This window comes from Coturnix japonica, chromosome 1 (assembly GCF_054131305.1).
Source record: "Coturnix japonica strain WE chromosome 1, WE-NBRP24, whole genome shotgun sequence".
NCBI lineage: Eukaryota > Metazoa > Chordata > Aves > Galliformes > Phasianidae > Coturnix > Coturnix japonica.
The window spans coordinates 54,951,127-54,969,107 of NC_140663.1; the positions used below are offsets into that span (position 1 = coordinate 54,951,127).

General features: G+C 47.4%; 1 protein-coding gene across 4 annotated transcripts; it reads right to left on the reverse strand.

Moving 5' to 3' along the window:
• Positions 1–108: 108 nt before the first annotated feature.
• Positions 109–17,980, reverse strand: DDX11 (DEAD/H-box helicase 11). Of its 4 annotated transcripts, XM_015865863.3 has the most exons (27): positions 17,907–17,980; positions 17,670–17,804; positions 17,132–17,368; positions 16,728–16,814; positions 14,223–14,380; positions 12,983–13,031; positions 12,357–12,464; positions 11,843–11,930; positions 11,165–11,367; positions 10,900–11,052; positions 10,767–10,813; positions 9,780–9,859; positions 8,505–8,549; positions 8,307–8,374; positions 7,754–7,792; positions 7,404–7,527; positions 6,817–6,951; positions 6,250–6,362; positions 5,383–5,455; positions 5,100–5,203; positions 4,224–4,373; positions 2,306–2,374; positions 2,031–2,131; positions 1,526–1,610; positions 869–944; positions 537–691; positions 109–405 (listed from the first exon to the last, which is right to left on the reverse strand). In XM_015865863.3, the coding sequence occupies exons 1-27, from the start codon at positions 17,925–17,927 to the stop codon at positions 382–384; spliced, it is 2,727 nt and encodes a 908-aa protein (XP_015721349.2). In that variant the 5' UTR covers positions 17,928–17,980; the 3' UTR covers positions 109–381. The 4 variants fall into 4 exon arrangements, with proteins under 4 accessions (XP_015721349.2, XP_015721340.2, XP_085396686.1 ...); XM_015865854.3 differs by having other exon boundaries at positions 109–691; XM_085540560.1 differs by lacking the exons at positions 16,728–16,814; positions 17,132–17,368; positions 17,670–17,804; positions 17,907–17,980 and adding an exon at positions 14,713–14,883.
• Position 17,981: the final 1 nt, after the last annotated feature.

The window sequence follows — 17,981 nt, forward strand, 5'->3', positions numbered from 1 at the left end:
ATTCCACAAGAATTGTAAACTTTGGTCGTCAGACCCCCTAAAGTTGGCTATTGGTGTGACAGCGCCATTGCGTTCAATCCAAATAATCATAATCCCCACACTTAAATGTCTGGCTTGAAAATATTTAATAGACTTACATAAAATCTTAACAGTTGTAAACAAGTAGGAGCCTCCTGCTACCTTCACCAGTGTCAGTCCTGCAACCAGTTTCCCTAATGTGTTGGTGAAGGCCAAGTGCTCATACTGAACGACAACCAAAATGGGCAGAGAGGACATTAACAAACTACTTGGAACAGAAGAACAGGAACCTGTGTTGCTTTGGGTGTTCTTCAAAAGGTGTGGATCACACAGTTGACTTACAGCTGGCTTCTCTGGTCTGCATCAGTCTGATTTCCCTCGGTGGAACTAGGAGCACATGAAACTAGATAAGGTCAGGGACAAACTAACACTAAAGCACCAAACTGAAGGTCTGAAGAAAATACAAATGAATACAGTGGAAAAGTTTCTGCAACAGTATGTGAGAAACAAGTTCTGACCTTTCTTAACTCTGCAAAAGCTGATCCAAAGGCAGACTTGACTTGGATTCTCTCCCTGATCCACTGTGGCAGCTTGTTAAGGATGGCAGGGCGTGCGTACCTGTGGTCCAGGAGCAGGATGCTTGCAAAGTCCTTCTGGTGGCGAATGGCTCTTCCTGTACAGAGTGTGCAGCTGTGTTAAACTGCAATACCGAGCTGTTTGTTCCCAGGCAAGTAAGCTCACTTATACATCATCTGTACTCAGAATGATTGGTTCTGCTTCCTTTTTCCCATCCTGCTTTGGTGCCGCCACATTTTGTATCCCCCAGCCTGTCCAAGGAAGGATGAATTACCTATTGACTGGTTTACTGCCTTCATGCACAGGTTTTCAATCAGCACTCTGCTAGGTGCCTGGCTAGCAGCTCTTGGCTGGAAAGGAGAAATAGGTCAGAGTGAACATGAGGCTGATGTTCATCAAACTAGGGAGAGTCTTAATGAAGAAGTGAGATAAACAAATACTTTTATCCTGGCAGAAGGAGTGGGTATCCACACAGACCCCAAGCTGAGCGCAAGGAGGGACAGAAGAAAAACTGTGGTTTTAGGAAATGATTTTGAACAGTCACAGCCAGCCTGAGACCCCATTGAAAGCTGAGCACTTGTCCCTTGCTACTCAGGAACAGCATCTCCAGTGGGCAATGAGTAAGAAATACACCAAGAGAAGTGAGCCTGGCATATATCTTCTACTTCTTTGCTGTCTCCTCTGCTGTGAAGGGACCTGGCTCCCCTTGGAGCACACTTCCCAGGGAGTTCTGGTGTTGCTTCCCTCCACTGACCCCTGTACATAGGGCTTATTGTACACATGCAGCATGGGGATGGCTGTGCTCCCATTACCACGGTCTGAGAAATATGGAAAAGCTCAAAGGAAAAAGAAGCCTTTGAAAGCAACAGTGGAACTCAGGTGCCAGGAGGGAAGTTAGTAGTAAAAATCAGAGGTGTTAAGTGTCTGTTACCATTGTTTTATCAAGCCAAGTCATTTTCTCTTGAAGCTCTGGAGATTTAATGTTGGGGTAAGGCATTCCCACCATAATCACACACCTGCAAGGGATGAGGGAGGACCGCATTATTCTTTATGTCTCATCCTAAAGCACTTTGCCAACAGACTGATAAATTAGAGGTCACTGTACCCCTGAAAGACAGCCAGCCTTGAAGACCAAAGGCGGCAGTAAAACACAGCAGTCTGACAAGCACACTCTGAACTGGAAGCTGCAGAGGGATTCAGGGTGCCAGAACAAGGAATTATCTAGCTCAGCAAGCCTGACTGCATTACTCACATGAAAAGTACGCTGGACAAGCGAGTTTTACGTTACCTGCAGACTCTGTCCCATTGGTTCGAGCATCAGCCCAAGCCATGTGATCCCCAGACTTTCTATCTATGCAAGTACCGATGCATCCATCCTGCTCACAGTCACCGCACCACAAGCCAAGTGCTCACCTGAAAAGGAGCAGCCACCTTACCTTCCCAGGTCATCCGAGAAGTTGATCCCTTCACTCATTTTGCCTCCAACTACAGAAAGCAGCAGGGCCCCAGTCATCTGGCCTCCAGCCTGGCTGCACCGCTGTGAGAGAGGGACCAGCAACTTAGACCAGAGCAGGGAAGATTTCTGTGCTTCAGAAACACATATCTGGACCAGAGCCCTCTTTCCCAGCTAAAAGCTGCAATGCCCTCTTTACAAGAGCTCCCTTCCGCAGATGAGATGATTCACTCCCACTGCCCTGCCAGCTCTGCTCACCTTTATGCACTTGGCATACTCCGCCAGCACCTGCTCCACCTGGTTGGCTTTCTTGGGCTCCTGAAAGATCTGTCACACAGTGCATCAGTTGCAGCATCAGGAAGCAAGCAACAACAAAGCAAATCGTTTTATTCACATGCCATTAAATAGCACATGGAACTAAGACCAGGAAAGGGCAAATATACTGTACAAATAACAAACCACTTAACCTGTACCTGTCCCCTCTACCCCTGGAAAAGCAGGGCATGCTCACTACAGCACTTCTCCTGCCCTCCAACATTCCTCTCCAGCTTAGGCAGCTTTGTCTAATGCTACAAGAAGTCAGAAGTCATCCGAGAGATGAAAGGCTGGAAAGCACATGCCCTTCTTACAGATAGAGGCGCAGCAGGATGGAGAGACCCTCCAGCTGAAGGGTCTCAGAGGACAGTGATTGGACCAATTAATTTGAATCACCAGTTAATTCCGTGTAATGGTTCCTTTGCCCAAGAAATATATTAGTGTTCTATGCACAGAGTAATAGTTCTTTGTGTTATTCCACATCCCTAATGGAGTTATAAATGAACAGGTTACTGAAAGCCCTTGCAATTAATTGAGCCTGGATCTCAATAGGTGCTGCACCTTGGCTTAAATCACAACGGATTGTTCTGGTAAACAACAAATGCAGCATCCATCTTTTCTGTGACAGTAAGAAACATGCAGGATGTGTTTCCTTTTTAGTTAGCAAGGGGTGCTGTGTGCATTGTACCAGCCAGAGGCAGTCTTTCAGTAGAAAAGTAAGTGGCAATTACAAATGTAAGCCAAATCTATTTAATTCATTAAACAGTAGCTATTTAATCCTCTGACTTAAATTAATTTTTCCTCTGTAATTTAAATAGAATCTCAGTGTGATCTCACCACAGCCACCTCAGGAAGGACTTTAACCTTCGTCTTCTATGATATGATCTTGTGTGTAGGCAGCTGAAAGTCACACTCTCTGCACTGCTACCAAATTGCTTTGCTAACGCATATCCAATTTGCTGGAGACTGCAAAGGCCAAACAAGAACAGAGCAGCTGAAAGGCAGAGCAAGCGGCACGACTGCGGTGTGAGCCCGTGGAGGTGCCAGGCAAACCAGAGGGACTCCCACAGAACACACCTGAAAGACATTTTGAATGACGGCTGTGCAAACATGTGGAGAAGCTGAAGTTTGGTGTTTCCAAGCGGATCCACGTGCCAGAATGCCTGCACCAAGGCTGTGAAATACTGGGACTGTGCTCTGCTAATGCCTGTGGTTAGTTATTAGCTTTTGATAAAAGAGAAATCAGTCACACTGCCTGAGCTTCAGCAGCATCCGACCTTCAAGTACCTGGGACGCTACTTGCACAAATTTCATACCTGCAGTAATCTCCCTGTTTAATGTTTCTCAGTGCTCTTCCAAAAGCAGTCGCCACTGCTGGTCTTTAAGTTCTCAGCTCTGCGCTTCTACCAGACAAATACTAACAACATTTGTCCTATCAATCACAGCCTAGTACAGTTCTGTCTGCCTCTTGGCCACACTGGTCTATGGTCAAGGGACAAACAGCTGAGCCTGGGAAAAAGCAGTTCCCTGTAGCAGCTCAGCTCCAACAGCTCCCCAGCTGCAAGGGAACAAGCTCGCTGGCTATAGAAAGCAAAAGACTGCCTCCCCCCATGGCCGCTACAGACTGTGTGCTTAAAGAATCTATAGCTGCATTTAATCTAATTTAGATCCCAGCTCCGTGATCAGCCGCCCGGGAAGTATCATTTATTCATTACTGGAGGGATTGGCTAGATAAACATCCGCTCTGCTCTGCCGTACAGAGTATGAGAACAACTCAGGGAGAGGCCTGTAATGCATAGATAATTGTTTGACTTTTGAAGCTCCTATTTGCAGTACCAACTGCCCCTGGCTGCACAATTACCTTCTTCTTAGTTGCCAAGCGGGTGAGCAGCCCTGCTTTCTCCCAGTGCGCATACACCTGCTTCTCATAGTCATAGGAGGGGAAGAAGCACACCACACCTCCTGGGACCACATTGCACAGGTTGCAGAGGATTCGGCCTGTCTCATCCATCTGCAAGAGAGAGACAAGAGCATATTGCAGCTGACAGGAGCTCCAGCTAATGCCGCTCCAATTGCGTGCATGATCCCAGGATCGCACCTCCCCTATGGCATGCATTGATGGAGGAAAAATGTGGGATATACACGAGGCCTGAGTGCTGCTAAGGGAGCTGGGAATTGCCAAAAAGCCGCTCACTGCTTGGCTTCTCCTCCTAATTTAGTTTCCATTGCCAGTGTGGAGCAGTGGTCGCTCAGGAGGGTCTATTCCTGTTGTCCCAGTGGATGGAAATCTCTCATACTAGAAGAGATGTGGAGAGCTAGCTAGCACATCTAGTGGGATTCAGAGCAGACCCACCTTGTGCTGGGTGCTGACTGAGCAAAGGAAGGGAGAAGCGCAGGAACATCTGATACCACCCGCTGTGGTTAGTGCCGCGCTACACAGGGCTGCCCTGCTCCAATGACAGTGTCCTCTGATCTGGGAGGTACCCACAAATGCAGGATCTCAGTACAGCCAAACAGCTGCTAGTTTTCCTCACCTCCAGGAGATTCTTCTAAGCAGGCAGCTCAACACCACGCTCCTCTTTCCCAATTACCCAGCAACACACCAGCCCCAAGTCCCACATATCGCCCCTCCCATGGCCTCTGATCATTACAGTACTACACAACATAGGCAAGTGAACAGAAATAAATAAATAAATAGATTAATAGAGACTTCAGAAGGGAACAAAGGAAGACTGACCATCTGGGGCAGATCTCTTGTCTGGTAGGTGAACTCCAGCTGCTGGTTGGAAGGACCACTACAGAGGACCATAGGTAAAATGTTTTCTGGAGGGATCACGTGTCCTGGGGACCAAAAATAAAGCAGTGAGAGTCAAACACCAAGGAGTTCAGTAAGAGGGAACAAGCACCCCTTTTTGCTGCCACAATTTCTAGGAAAGGTGCCATGTTGCTGACAAAACAGCACCAATGGCAGATGGTCCAACACAGATTATGATCCCTCCCTGTTCCCTCAGCGCACCTACCACAAGAGAACTCCACGATGCGTGCAGGATCCACACCAGCACAGGACAGCAGCTGCTCTCGGAAATCAGCCACCTGCGGACCACAAGGAAAAGAGAGATAAAGAAGTCCCAAGGGACACTGCCCCAACAGCCCTGGTACTGCTCCTTGAGCATCAGCACTCGGAGAGCTGATGAGCTCAGTAAGGGGGGCTGCCAGCAAGGAATGAAGATAAGCTTTCTCAATGATGTGAAAACTGAGGGCATGAGAATGCTCAGCCAGCAGCCATTCTCTGCTCCCAGGCTTGTGGGACGTTCTGTGCCCCTGCCTTGCTGTCTTCTGCTCAGGCTAAGCCATAAGCTCAGGAGCAGAACCTCAAGCTGGCCCAAACAGAACAGGCAGCATGAAATGCAGGCAAAGTGCCTTTTAGTGCCCTTGCTCCTGAGTCTCGCTGTGGCCCTGCTGTGTGGGTCAAGTTCCCTGTGTAGAACCCCTTCTCTCTTCACCCATCCCGCTCCAATTTCAGACCTGTCCTGGCCCAAAAGCCTACTACCAAGACTCCCAAGCACCGTACAATCCACATTGTGAACTACAACTATATCCTCTCTCCGAGTTGCAGACAAAAGGGTTTGAAGTTGGAGTGGAGGCCTTCCAAAAAAAGGCCACTGCTTCTCCAGGTCCTGCACTTCACAACTTTCTTCCATCCTTTGTCTTCACAAGAGCAAAGAGAAGATTTCAGGACACCCAGAAACAGGAATGGAGGAGGAGCAGGAAAAGTCTTTTCCCCACACACACCACAGGAAGTGAGAACAGTGTGTTCCAGTGGGACCACGCTCTTCTCTTTCCGTGCCTGCTCGTAGATAGCATCAGAGATGTCCTTATTCCCTCACCGGCTGCATGGTGCCCCCAGCAATGATTACAGCACGGCATTCTTTCACCACCTTGGCAAAGTGGACAGCTGGGTTCAGCAAGAGGAATTTGAGGCTGCTCTGACCAATAGTGCCTGGAAAAAAAGAGAGGTGGCATTGTGAACTACCTGAAACAAACAGGGATACAACAGATAACTTCCTCTTGCCCTGGACACTCTGGCAGATCCCCACCTCTCAAAACATGTTCCTGCTATTCAATGCTGCCATGGCAGCAATGGGTAATGACAACCCCAAAGTTACTCTCCATCTCCTAGTCTTCCTGGAGCTGCAAAGAGGCACACTGAATTGTAAGATAAAAACTAACGTCCAAAGTGGGAGCTGAGATCTGCCAGCCCCAGCCCCAGTGCCCTTGTTAAGAATTCCTTTGGAATAGTGAGAGTCCTCACACAGCCTGAGCCTGCCAGCCTCAATCAAGGTTGCATAGGTATGTTCTGGTAGGACTTCAGGCTCACAGTCGCCTCCCTCCTGCTGGTGAAATGGCCTGTTTCTAAGTCATGTCTCCTCTCACCAGCTCTCCTATTCCAGTACCTTGCCTATTGAGAATGACACGACCATCTTCATTTGCATTCGTGAGGGCTGAGAGAAATCCCTCGATGTGCATCAGGGGAGAGGCAGCTTGGAGCTGGTCATTGTCAGCCTCCACGGGAGGGCTCTGGAGAGGACCTGATGACCAGAAGAAAAAGAGAGAGGCAGGCAGTGCAGGCTATACTTCTAAAGACAGTTCCAAGTGCTAAATAAAGATGGAACATGATATCTAAGTTCTACGTCACTACTAACAACAACATAAAGAAAAAAGATCTGGTTTTGTAGCTGGCACCACTAAACAGTTACCGATGATAGCTCAGGTTGCAGAGCCAGCAGGTCACAGCAGTGCAGAGCTTAAGTACATTCAGTATAAACACAATCACGTCACTCCACTTGGTAGGGACCTCAGGAGATCTAATCAAGTGTATAATTGCCAAAGTCATCTAGTCAGATATATTAAAAACACCTCTGCAGTACACCTCCTGCAGTCTCTCACTCTTTGGTTCTGCCCTCTCTTTCCCTCATGCAGATGCACGTTCTACATCCTCACTTTGTTCATAAATGCACAAGTGAAGGATGCCTGAACTCACCCTCCTTATAAGATCCTTGTTGGAGAGTCATAAGGAAGTTCTGCAAACCAGCCAGCTTCTGGTTCTCCTTGTTGGTCTTCACAGCTGGGGCAGGATTGCCGTATCGCTCCACAAATCCAAAAAGCTGCCAAGCAAAAGCCAGAAAGGCTAAGACTACCAATAGCAGGAAACAGATAAGATAAAAACAGGTTTTCTGGCCTGGTACAGATAACGTTCCTTGGCAGGTGTTCACAAACCTGCCCAATCAGAATCTATCAGCAAAATCCCATCATTTTTCTCACCCATCAAATCAAACCCAAACAAGTCATTAATCCAATGCTGCAATGACCACAAAGCTGCAGGAGCACTACCTTCCTACTGATGAGGCTCTTCTCACAGAAACGCTGCACCTGTTGGAAAAAAAAAGACAGCAAAAATAACTGGTGCTCAGCATCCCACCCCCATCCTGCTGCCCTCAGTCTGTGCCCAAAAGGGCTATTGCTTGCTGTGCTTGCTGTTCTCTTGCAGAGCAGTGGACAGTTCTTTGTGAGACAATTTATTTCAAAGTCACTGCTTATAGAGAGGGAATCTCTTTGGTTAAAGCACTGCATTAGGAGATGTGAGGGATGGGTTAGGTTACTGGAGTAGTAATGTTTCTTTACCCTCAACCTTACAGTTCGGCTTTGCCTACAGACAGCATCTGTGCTCATAAACGTTTAATTGCTTGTTTTCCTCTGCCCCAAGATCACCCATCCAGCTTTAATGCACTGCTAACCAGACAGTAGCAGAAGAGTTCTCTACAACACTGAAGCATGAGCAAGCTGCTAGAAATGTGGTACTTGATCCTACTTCCAGCTCTCACACAGGCTTCCTGATAACCTTGAATAAGCCATCAGCTGTACCTATAGAAGACACTTGTGCTACCTTGAAGAGGTTGATATTGTCAATCTGGCTCTGAAACAGGAAGTCGTTGATGGATTTCAGCTCTGTCCCTAAAAGAAAAGGAAAAAAAAAAAAAACAACAAAAAAACAACTCATCAGCTGCTTGGCCTGCAGCCTCTTACTGCTCACATCCGTGTCACTGCCCAATGGTGCTGCCCCAGGTGTTTGCTACAGTCTTACCTGTTTGGGAAACTGCCTGGCAGCTCGGATTTTGGTTCACATTTCCTGTAAAATATGAAAACAATTAAAGGAAGGCTTACTATGAGCCTGTCAATGCTGAACAGGGAACTTAAGTAAACAACTGAGCTGAAAGCACAGCATAAGTACCAAAAAACAAACCCTCCAAAGAATCAAGAATCAGTTTCACATCTGGAAGAAGCAGCTACGCAGAGAAAATGACATCTCCCACTCAGTTTTTCTTTCCCTTGCAGGATAGCCCCACGCTGTAGGACAAGTGTGCTGCTGCATCTTAAGAAATGCCACCTACATTCGTTCTGTAGCAAAAAGCAGCAGGTAGGGTGGGTGCATACAAATGCTCGCACAGTTATTGTGTTGCAAAGATGAAGGGACAGGGACTGCAGTGCATCCCTCACCCCTCCTCAATGCAGCACCAGGAGCTGGGAGGTGCACGGGCTGACAGATGATTGGGAAGAGGGGAAAACCCGAGTTCCACACTCAGACCCTGACAGACAGAACAGTATTAATTGCTGCCATTCGCTGTGCTTTATGTGCCAGCGTTTAACACCCACCTCACAATTCACTTTGCAGCCTCAATCATGAAGCTGTACTCAGGCTGCAGGCTAATGAGAGCACCAAGCCCAGTAGGGGAAGGGAAGAGAAGGGCACAGAGTGCCAACATACTCCTGCACCAAAGAGCTGCTTCTTCCCTGTGTAAGAGGAACTTCTTTGTGAGCTTATGGCAGGCTCTCTTTAAGGCACACTGATGTACAAAGGACAATGTGTTACAGGAGAGGAGCCATGCAAATGCCAGTAGATTTAAAGATCACAGAAAGGAAAGGCACCTCTCAAGAAAAGAAGAAAAAATACAAAATCACTTTGCAAAGGCTTGCCTGCCACAGGCAGAGGTCTTGCTGTCAGATGACACAGAAAGATTATTCTGTGCAGCTTTTGTGCAGTGCTGATTACTGTCACACCTGCTGTATTCCTCACTTTGGACCACACCACCCCCCCATTCAAATCAGATCTGAAAAATCACACAGGAAAAGGGGAACTGCTTCTACCAACTTACAGCATCAGCTAATGAAAAAAGAGAGGGGTTCAGGCAGACGACATGTCCTTATGTTATAAAACAGGCTGAGAAATGACAGTACTGGCACCAAACATGAGCAGCAACTCCTTGCAGCCTGTGCAGGAGCAGGAGGGACAGTGCTCTGAAGGAACACCAAATGCCTCTGAGTTTCTAAGCATCAACAGAGAGAGAAACGGCTTGCTTACCTCCCAGCATGACTACAAACCGCTCCAGCAAATACAGGATCTGCTTAATGTACATCAAGTTCTTTGCCTTCAAACGTTTCCTATGGGAAAAAAAGAGGTGTTAGGCACTAAAACATCTTCAAGGACTAACACACATCTCCCTAAGCTACAGAGATAAGTAACTGAACTCCCCTTAATTTGAGGCAGAAAAAGAACCAGACAGTAGCAGAAGAGATCTATACACTGGGGAACCATAAAGTAGCAGCTAGGAAGCAGGTTCTGCTACTTGGCCCTACTTCTAGGCTTCACACAGGCTTCCTGACAACCTTGAACAAGCCATCAGCTGTGCCCTACATAAGACATTTGCTCATACTCCCTGTTTGTGACAGGGCTCTGAACACCCTGCTGTGTTCAACACGCCACCCCCAAGCACTCACCCATGCAGCCCAAGTACTTGGCTGTTCCTACAGACACCGTTATCCTCACGCAGAAATTACAGTGGCATCAATGCCCCAAGCCTCTGCCATAACATTGTGCAAATTTAGTTATTAGCATCAAGCACAATAATCAGCCATTGCAGGTACGACAAGATGTGAGATTTGGTCACGGTCAAAAAACACAGAGCTTCCTCCTCCTCAGAGCTTCCTGCCTCTGCTATAATGCCAGTCGGTGCACAAAAGGTTAAGATCCAAGAGATGAAAGACTGGAGCTTTCATAACTCTGCATCACAAAGCAGGAATGATTAGAGAGAGATTGGGAAAGAAACAGAGTGTAAGGAGAAGCCAGAATCCTCAGGGTATTCCCTTTCTTACAGCTTAATACCAGCCCCAGGAGTCTGAATTAGATGGGTTCTAGACAGAGATAATGATGCAAGCGGCTTTTCATCTGCAGAAGTATTAATGCAAATAACCTTCCTCTGGGAAAAAGCAAGAAAGGCCCTGCAGACGTGACACAAACCACAGCATCCACGCTGCCTGCTGCTATTACACTCTTCTCTGAGATCCTCACCTGTATCGCTCCATATACTGCAGCAGCTGGGAGTGGGCACAGCACAGCTACAAGAACAAAAAGCAGAGCTGGTATTATAGAGGAGTTGAGAAAGGGTGCTCATCCACAGTTAACAGGCCAGGCCATGACTCACCTGAGAGCCACTGACCTCCACGCTATGGATACAGGTTATGGTGTCTATGAGGTTGTGGGCCTCATCGATGATTACAACCTGGTCCTTCAGGATGATCCCTGCAGCGCTCCTGGTGGCCTCATGCAAGAGCATCTGGTAGGGCAGCACCACCAGCTACAGGGGAAGCACACACTGCCCTGATTCCAGTTCTCATCCTGATGGACTCAGAGCTCTCACCAGCAGCTCATAATGGGCCTACATTCCCTAAGCAGTGTCCCCACCTTACCTGAGCAGCAGGAATGGCATATCGACTCCCATAATAGGGGCAGGCTTTGGTCTCCTTTCCCAAAGTCACCAGCTGCTCAATATCCTTCACTTCCACTAGAACTTCATCACGGAGAAATTGCATTTGCTCATAGGAATAAAATGGGCACACAGCGCGACTCACACGTCTCTTCTTCCCTTCGACCTCTGCATCACTCTTCTTTTCTGACAGTAGATATCAAAAGTAAGCTGCAAATACCACTGAAATATCTCAACTCAATACTCCACACCCTTGCAGTGGTACCTTCTAAACTTCAAAGCAGGATTTGTCCTGAGTATTGGACCCATCATCTATTGAGGGAGTGACATTTTCACCCTCACCGTGGACACTGCTCTGGCTGGTTAGATTTAGTCATGGGACATCCCTCCACGTTTCTAGCAGTAAGTTACAAAGACAAGCACCCTTCCATTGCACAAGTCCTGACCAATGAAGACATTTAGCAAATATATACAGATCCTGGTGTGCTAACCTGTAGTACAGAAGGTAAAAGCACTAAGGATCTCTAGCTCTGCTCCCCCAGCTTGCCCTTTTTAGGCTCCTAATGCTCTCCTCCTTGAACCAACTGGCAGAGAGCGCTGCCTGCAGCCTCTCACCCCCAGCTTTATCAGCCATTGCTTCCCGGCGCTGAAGTGTTCATACCATGTTTGTTCTTTTGCATCTCCGTGCAGCGATCATTGATGAGCTGCAGAGCCCCCAAGCGGCGTACCTCCTCATTCACACACAGGTTCTTAGACATGCAAAGAGAGGGGGCAGCAGGTCAAAGTGTGCACCCTTCCCTATAAAACAGACTTCTTTAAAGCAATCCCAGGCCAGACTCCAAACCAGAAGTCAGGCACCTTGTGTATTTGCTGCTACAAACACGCTCAAAACCCCAAAAGAAATCGGTAAGGAGACAAGGTGTCCTCAGATGGCTCCACAGCAGAAGAGGGAAAACAGACTTTTGCATTTATATCAAAGGGCAAATAGCCAAACAGCTCAGAGAAAAAGGTACATCACACGGATCTATATCACGACACATAAATAGTTTTTCCAATGGAAGACTCAGCTCAGTCTCTGAGATGCCTCCTGATGTGTCACATCCCCACAACTCCTAGCAAATTCCTTCACACTGAATGAACACACACTCTGGGTCCTTTGTGACTGTACCACATACCTGCCTGGATCCCAAGGAGACCAGACGCGTGTCTTTGCCAAAAGGACTTTTTTGCACTTCATGCACAAACTGAGACAGCTGGGAGTGAGTGCGGCTGCAGTAGTAAATCTACAATGAAGAAGACCAAAGAAAGATGAGAAGAATATGGAAGCCAATCTCCTATTCTACAGTCGATCCTGCAGGGAGGCAGCCAAGCACCTCAGCAACATTAATCTTGCTCAAGCCTTCAAAACACAATGGAAGGTTTATGCTAGAATGTCACCGTACAACTGCCAAGGCCAGCAGCCTTATCTTTACTTTCTGCTGTGCATTTGTCCTTTATTTCCATTGAATTTTCCATGGCCTTATAATAACCGGACTCACCATAGAGTGATGAATATGTGCTTCTTGCAGCAAGCTGCAGAAAAATGTCAGTGATGTTAGCAGAGCAAACTGCTTAGGCAGCCAGTATAGCCCAGAAGGAGATGAGAGCAGCAGAACTGGTTGCTGTTATCAACAAACTTGGCAGTCCTTGGACACCACTTCCTAAATCCCTCCATACTGCATTACCCTGGGAAGGGTGCAAGGAAGCCGTAATTCTTTCACACTGTTCTACCAGGTGGCACAATCTACCCTCCTCATCTCACCTTCGTCACATGTTCTTCTTCCAAATCATCGTCATCATCTTCCTCCAGCCTAAGAAAAGACAAAGCCCAAAGAGTTTCCTTTCAGCAGACAGTCACTGGGAGTTAGAAACAAAGGATGCTCTACCACAAGGCAACAATCTCAAGGGAGGTGTTTGTGTCATAACAGAAAAATCATGAATTTCTAGGAATACTATGGGGTGGGTGGGCACAATCATGTCAGCTTTGCTCTTTAGAAGAAAAACATCTGCAGGGTTGTGTCTTTAGCAGCTTCAAGAAGCATCTTACAACTAAATAAATAAATAAATAATCTAGTGTTTTCTAAGCCCCGGGCATAAGCTAATCAAAGCTATACTATCCTTTGGTGTGCTTATTTATTTATTTTTATAAAGCATTTCCCTTAGAGATGATTTACCACCCTCGAGCTGTTGCATGAAGAAGAAAAAGTTTCAGGAAGATATTTAACTGCCGTACAATTCCTCAAAGGCAACAGCAGTTTAATGCTTAGTAACTGCTTCATTTATATGTAGCTTAAACGCTTTGCGATTTGAAGGCAGGAGGATCTGCCTAGATACTAATTAGTAGATTTGTATTTAAGACGTATTGGACTTTTCACGCTGAATTCTGGCTCCTGGCTTTCTGCATAACACCGAAGAAACAACTGTATGATACAGAAAAGTGTGCACTTGGTTTTGATGCTGTAGCTCAGTCTTCAGGAATGTGACCTTCTCTCCCTTCAGAATATCAAAGATGCCACTGCTAAATCTGCAGAACTGATAGCTTCCTCTGATGCCCTAAGGAGCACTTTGCTTTTCTAATGCAAAGAAGTTCATCTCAAGGCATTCACCTGGCATCCAGAGGCACTCTCTGGGAAATAGACCTGGAAAAAGGCAGGAGGTTGTGGTGCATTTAAAGAAAGATGTGCTTTCTCAGAAGACACTTGAGGCTGACTTCAGTGAATAGGGAAAAAAAAAAGTAACAACAACCAAAACCAAAAAAAAAACAAAAAAAAAAAAAAGAGAATCCTAATGAAAAAACAACCTACCAACCAACCACAACCCCAGCTTCAATGGGGGACAAACTCCACACATGCACAACACAGAGCCACCTATATATCCAACAGAGTAAGATGCTCGAGAGAGCAATCACTGCTGAGCAGCTGAAATCCCTTCAATTAATGCAAGCCAAAAAAGATAAATAAGACATTTCTTTGACAGAGAGACCCCTCAACCCTTGTCCTTACCCAGATGTCACTTTCTTTTCTTCATCACTCTCATATTCAGCAAGAATCAGCTCCTCCTCGTTGTGATCCAGCTGCTCTGGGACAGCTTCTCCAGCTCCTTCTGACAGAATCTCCTTGCTGAGCTGAAGAAGGTGCTTTGTCTCATCCTCCTCCGATCGCTGAAAGGAGCACACCATCTCATTATTTCTCATACACGGAAGCAGCACTTGCATCACTTTATGCCACCAGCAGTTCAGAGGAAAGCTCAGACCCTTCCCCACAGCACAGAGAAGGGATTGCTGTGTGTATCCCCAGCAGGACCCTCTAAACACCCAACTCCTGAAGTGACCATATCCCTATAATCCAGGATTAGTTGCTCAAATTAGCCCATAAAAACGACTCCCTCAGAAAGAAACTGTAAACAAAAAAAAGAAAAACAACAACCAAGCAAACATATAAGGATGTAATCAAATAATCCACAGTTAACCTAAGGCTACAATAAACTCAATACCTGTTTTAGAATACAGAGCATGTTTTCAAATTCTATTAAGTTGTTGAAGAACAGCTTTTAATTAGTTTTCTCTTCTGACAAAGAAAACTTCCTTCTTCAGCCTGAAGACGGTATGTTCTGACTTCAGTGAGCATCCCATCACTGTGGCATGATAAAGAAAGGCAGCTTACAGGTACTACAGGGTACCTGAAAAAGCTGCTTTTCCAAATCTCTGTAGGTTTCTGAAACTTGCCTTTGTCCTTTTTATCGTGTTTCCCATTTCCCATGCTTTTCATTCTCCTTTAAGAGAAAGAAGTTCTTTGCTCTACTTGGTTTTGATTCACCATTCACCTCTCAACCTTTGATATTTATGCTACATCCTTTTGTCAGGAGTTGACACAGCACTCGAGATGGAGTACACAAACAGCCTGGCTGCCTTATAAGTGCCTGCTTAGGGACTTCAAGAGGGTGTTTGTGGGAAGATTAAATCATACCATCAAAAAGCTCTTCAAGTTAAGGTTATTGAAGCCAGTTCACTCAATTAAATGGCAGAAAAATATGTGTCAACTTTCTGTGTGTAGAAAAGAGACACTTCTGGATAATGCAATCATATTTACACAGAATTACAGAATCACTAAGGTTGGAAAAGATCTCTAAGGTCATCCAATCCAACCCCAACCCAAAAGCACCATGCCTGCTCCCTCAGTGCCACATCCACATGGTTCCTGAACACCTCCAAGCACAGTGACTCCCCCACCTCCCTGGGCAGCCTGTGCGGTGCAGCACCACTCTTTCTAAGAAGAAATGTTTCTTAAAACTCAACCTTAGCCTCCCCCAGTGCAACTTGAGACTATTCCCTCTTAACCTATCACTGTTACCTGGAAGAAGAGGCCAACCCCCACCTCACCACAGCCTCCTTTCAGGTCATTGTAGGGACGGATGAGGTCTCCCCTGAGCCTCTTCTCCAGACTGAACAATCCCAGCTCCCTGAGCCGCTCCTCATAAGACTCGTGCTCCAGATCCTTCACATCTTCATTGCCCTTCTCTGGGCACATTCCAGGGCCTCAATGTCTTTCTTGTAGTGAGGGACCCAAAACTGAACACAATACTCAAGGTGCAGCCTTACCAGTGCTGAGTACAGGGGGATGATTACCTCTCTGTTCCTGCTGGTCACACTACTTCTAATGCAGGCCAGGTTGCTGCTGGTCGTCTTGGCCACCTGGGCACACTGTTGGCTCATGTTCAGCTGAGCATCAACCAACACCCCCAGGTCCCTTTCCTCTTCACAGTCCTCCAGCCACTCAGCCCCAAGTCTATAGCGATTCATGGGGTTATTGCGGCCAAAGTGCAGGACCTGGCACTTGGCCTTGTTGAACAACATCCCATGGAGTTGTTGTGACTAAAGTGCAAGACCTGCAACCTGGCCTTACTGAAGCCCAAGCAATTGGCCTCAGCCCAGCGATCCAGCCTGTCCAGATATGTTGCCACAGAAAATTCTCTAAGCACAAGTTGCTTTTCACATCTGTACTTTAAAAAGATAATGTAATCGAAACTTTCAGAGAGCCAATTCAGCAATCCAGTACAAAGAGCTCCCCAAATACAGGGGCTGGACAACAGAGAGACAAATCACAGGTACAAGCAAGCATGACCAACACTTGAGATTATAAAGACAAAGGAAAATGATTTAAAACTAAAGGTTTTAAATTAAAAGAGAGGAGGTTAAACTGGAGGTTTTAAACAGAAGAGGGTTTTAAAGTAAATGGTTTTAAAGTATAGGAGGAGAGAGTTAGATTAGATGTCAGGGAGAAGTTTTACACTGAGAAGGTGGTAGGCACTGCTATGGGCTGCCCAGAGAAGCTGTGGGTGCCTCACCTCTGAAGATGCTCAGGACCAGGTTGGATGGGGCCCTGGGCAGCTGACCTGCTGGGTGGCAGCCCTGCCCATGGCAAGAGGTTGGAACTGAATGGCCTTTGAGGTCCCTTCCAACCCAAGCCATTCTACGATACCATGATTCTAACCTCTACAGGCCAGCTCACCTTCCTCTTTGCTGCGTATTTTAACTGCACGTTATGACAGATTTTCTCAAGACGTTCTTCTCGCTTCTTCCTCCTGATCTGCTCTTCCTGAAACGAAGGGAGAATGATGGAAGGATGAAGTCAATTTAGTCCTACAGGACACGCATAGTTACTTTGCTATTATCCGAGAATAAAAAAGAAAATAAAATAAAAATAATCCAACTCTTGCACGCCTATGAATGTTGCTATGTTGACAGCAACCATCCTATACCTTATGGAACTTACACAGGAGTTCCTCATCCCTCTTAAGTGACATGGAGTACTGTCAAAGGTGATGACCACCAAGTCACCACCCGTCACGTCACCCACTCTGCTCCTCACACCTTGCTATATTCCCCCTTCCCTACACACGAGTATTTCTCAACCTTCAGTCTGTGCACCAAATCCTGCTCTTCTTTCTTCTGCACAAACGCTGTGATCCAGTCCGGTTCCCCAGATGTATCCCTGCTGTTCGGACATGCCGGCCCACCAGAAGCCAGGGTCTGCTTCTCCTCCTGCCCGCTGCCCTCTGGAGCCAGAAGCCGTGCTTCCTCCTGCTGCTTCTTCTCCTCAAAGTCTCGGAGCCAGGAGAGGGCCCCGCAGATGAGGCTTAGTGACTTCCCCTGGTATTGGAAACAAAGAGGACAAGCCACACACGGTGTCACTGCTGTCACCCACCCCTCCACAGAGGAGAGGCACCTGGCAGTGGTTCCAGCTGAGTGGGACCTGGCCAAGGCCATGCACAGAGAGATACCCATGTCACACTTTATGACCCTGCAAGTGGCAGCTTTCTGTTTTCTCTGTCCTTGTGCAGGGAATGAGCCCGGCCTGCCCTGCTCTCCCTCCCCATTCACCACCCTGAGCACCGCACTGCAAGGAGCCCTATCACGTCGTCACCCCCCCTTCCACCTCCCCGCTGCTCACCGTGCCGGTGGGGCTCTCGAAGATCCCGACCCGCCCGGCTTCCAGCGCAGCGTACAGCGCTGCCATGAACTGCTCCTGGATGCGGTACGGCGTGTAGGGGAACGGGAAGCTGCTCCGGCCCGAGCCGCTCACCGCCTGCGGGCACACACACAGCCGTGAGCGGGCACCAGGCAGCACCCGCCCGCTCCCACCCACAGCCCGCTCCCTGCCAGCTCTTTTCCACAGCCCGCCGCCCACCTCTGCCGTCCCTCCATCCATCCCGGCCTCCCCGCTTCGAACAGGGCGCCGCGGGAGCCCCGCCCGCTTCCCGTG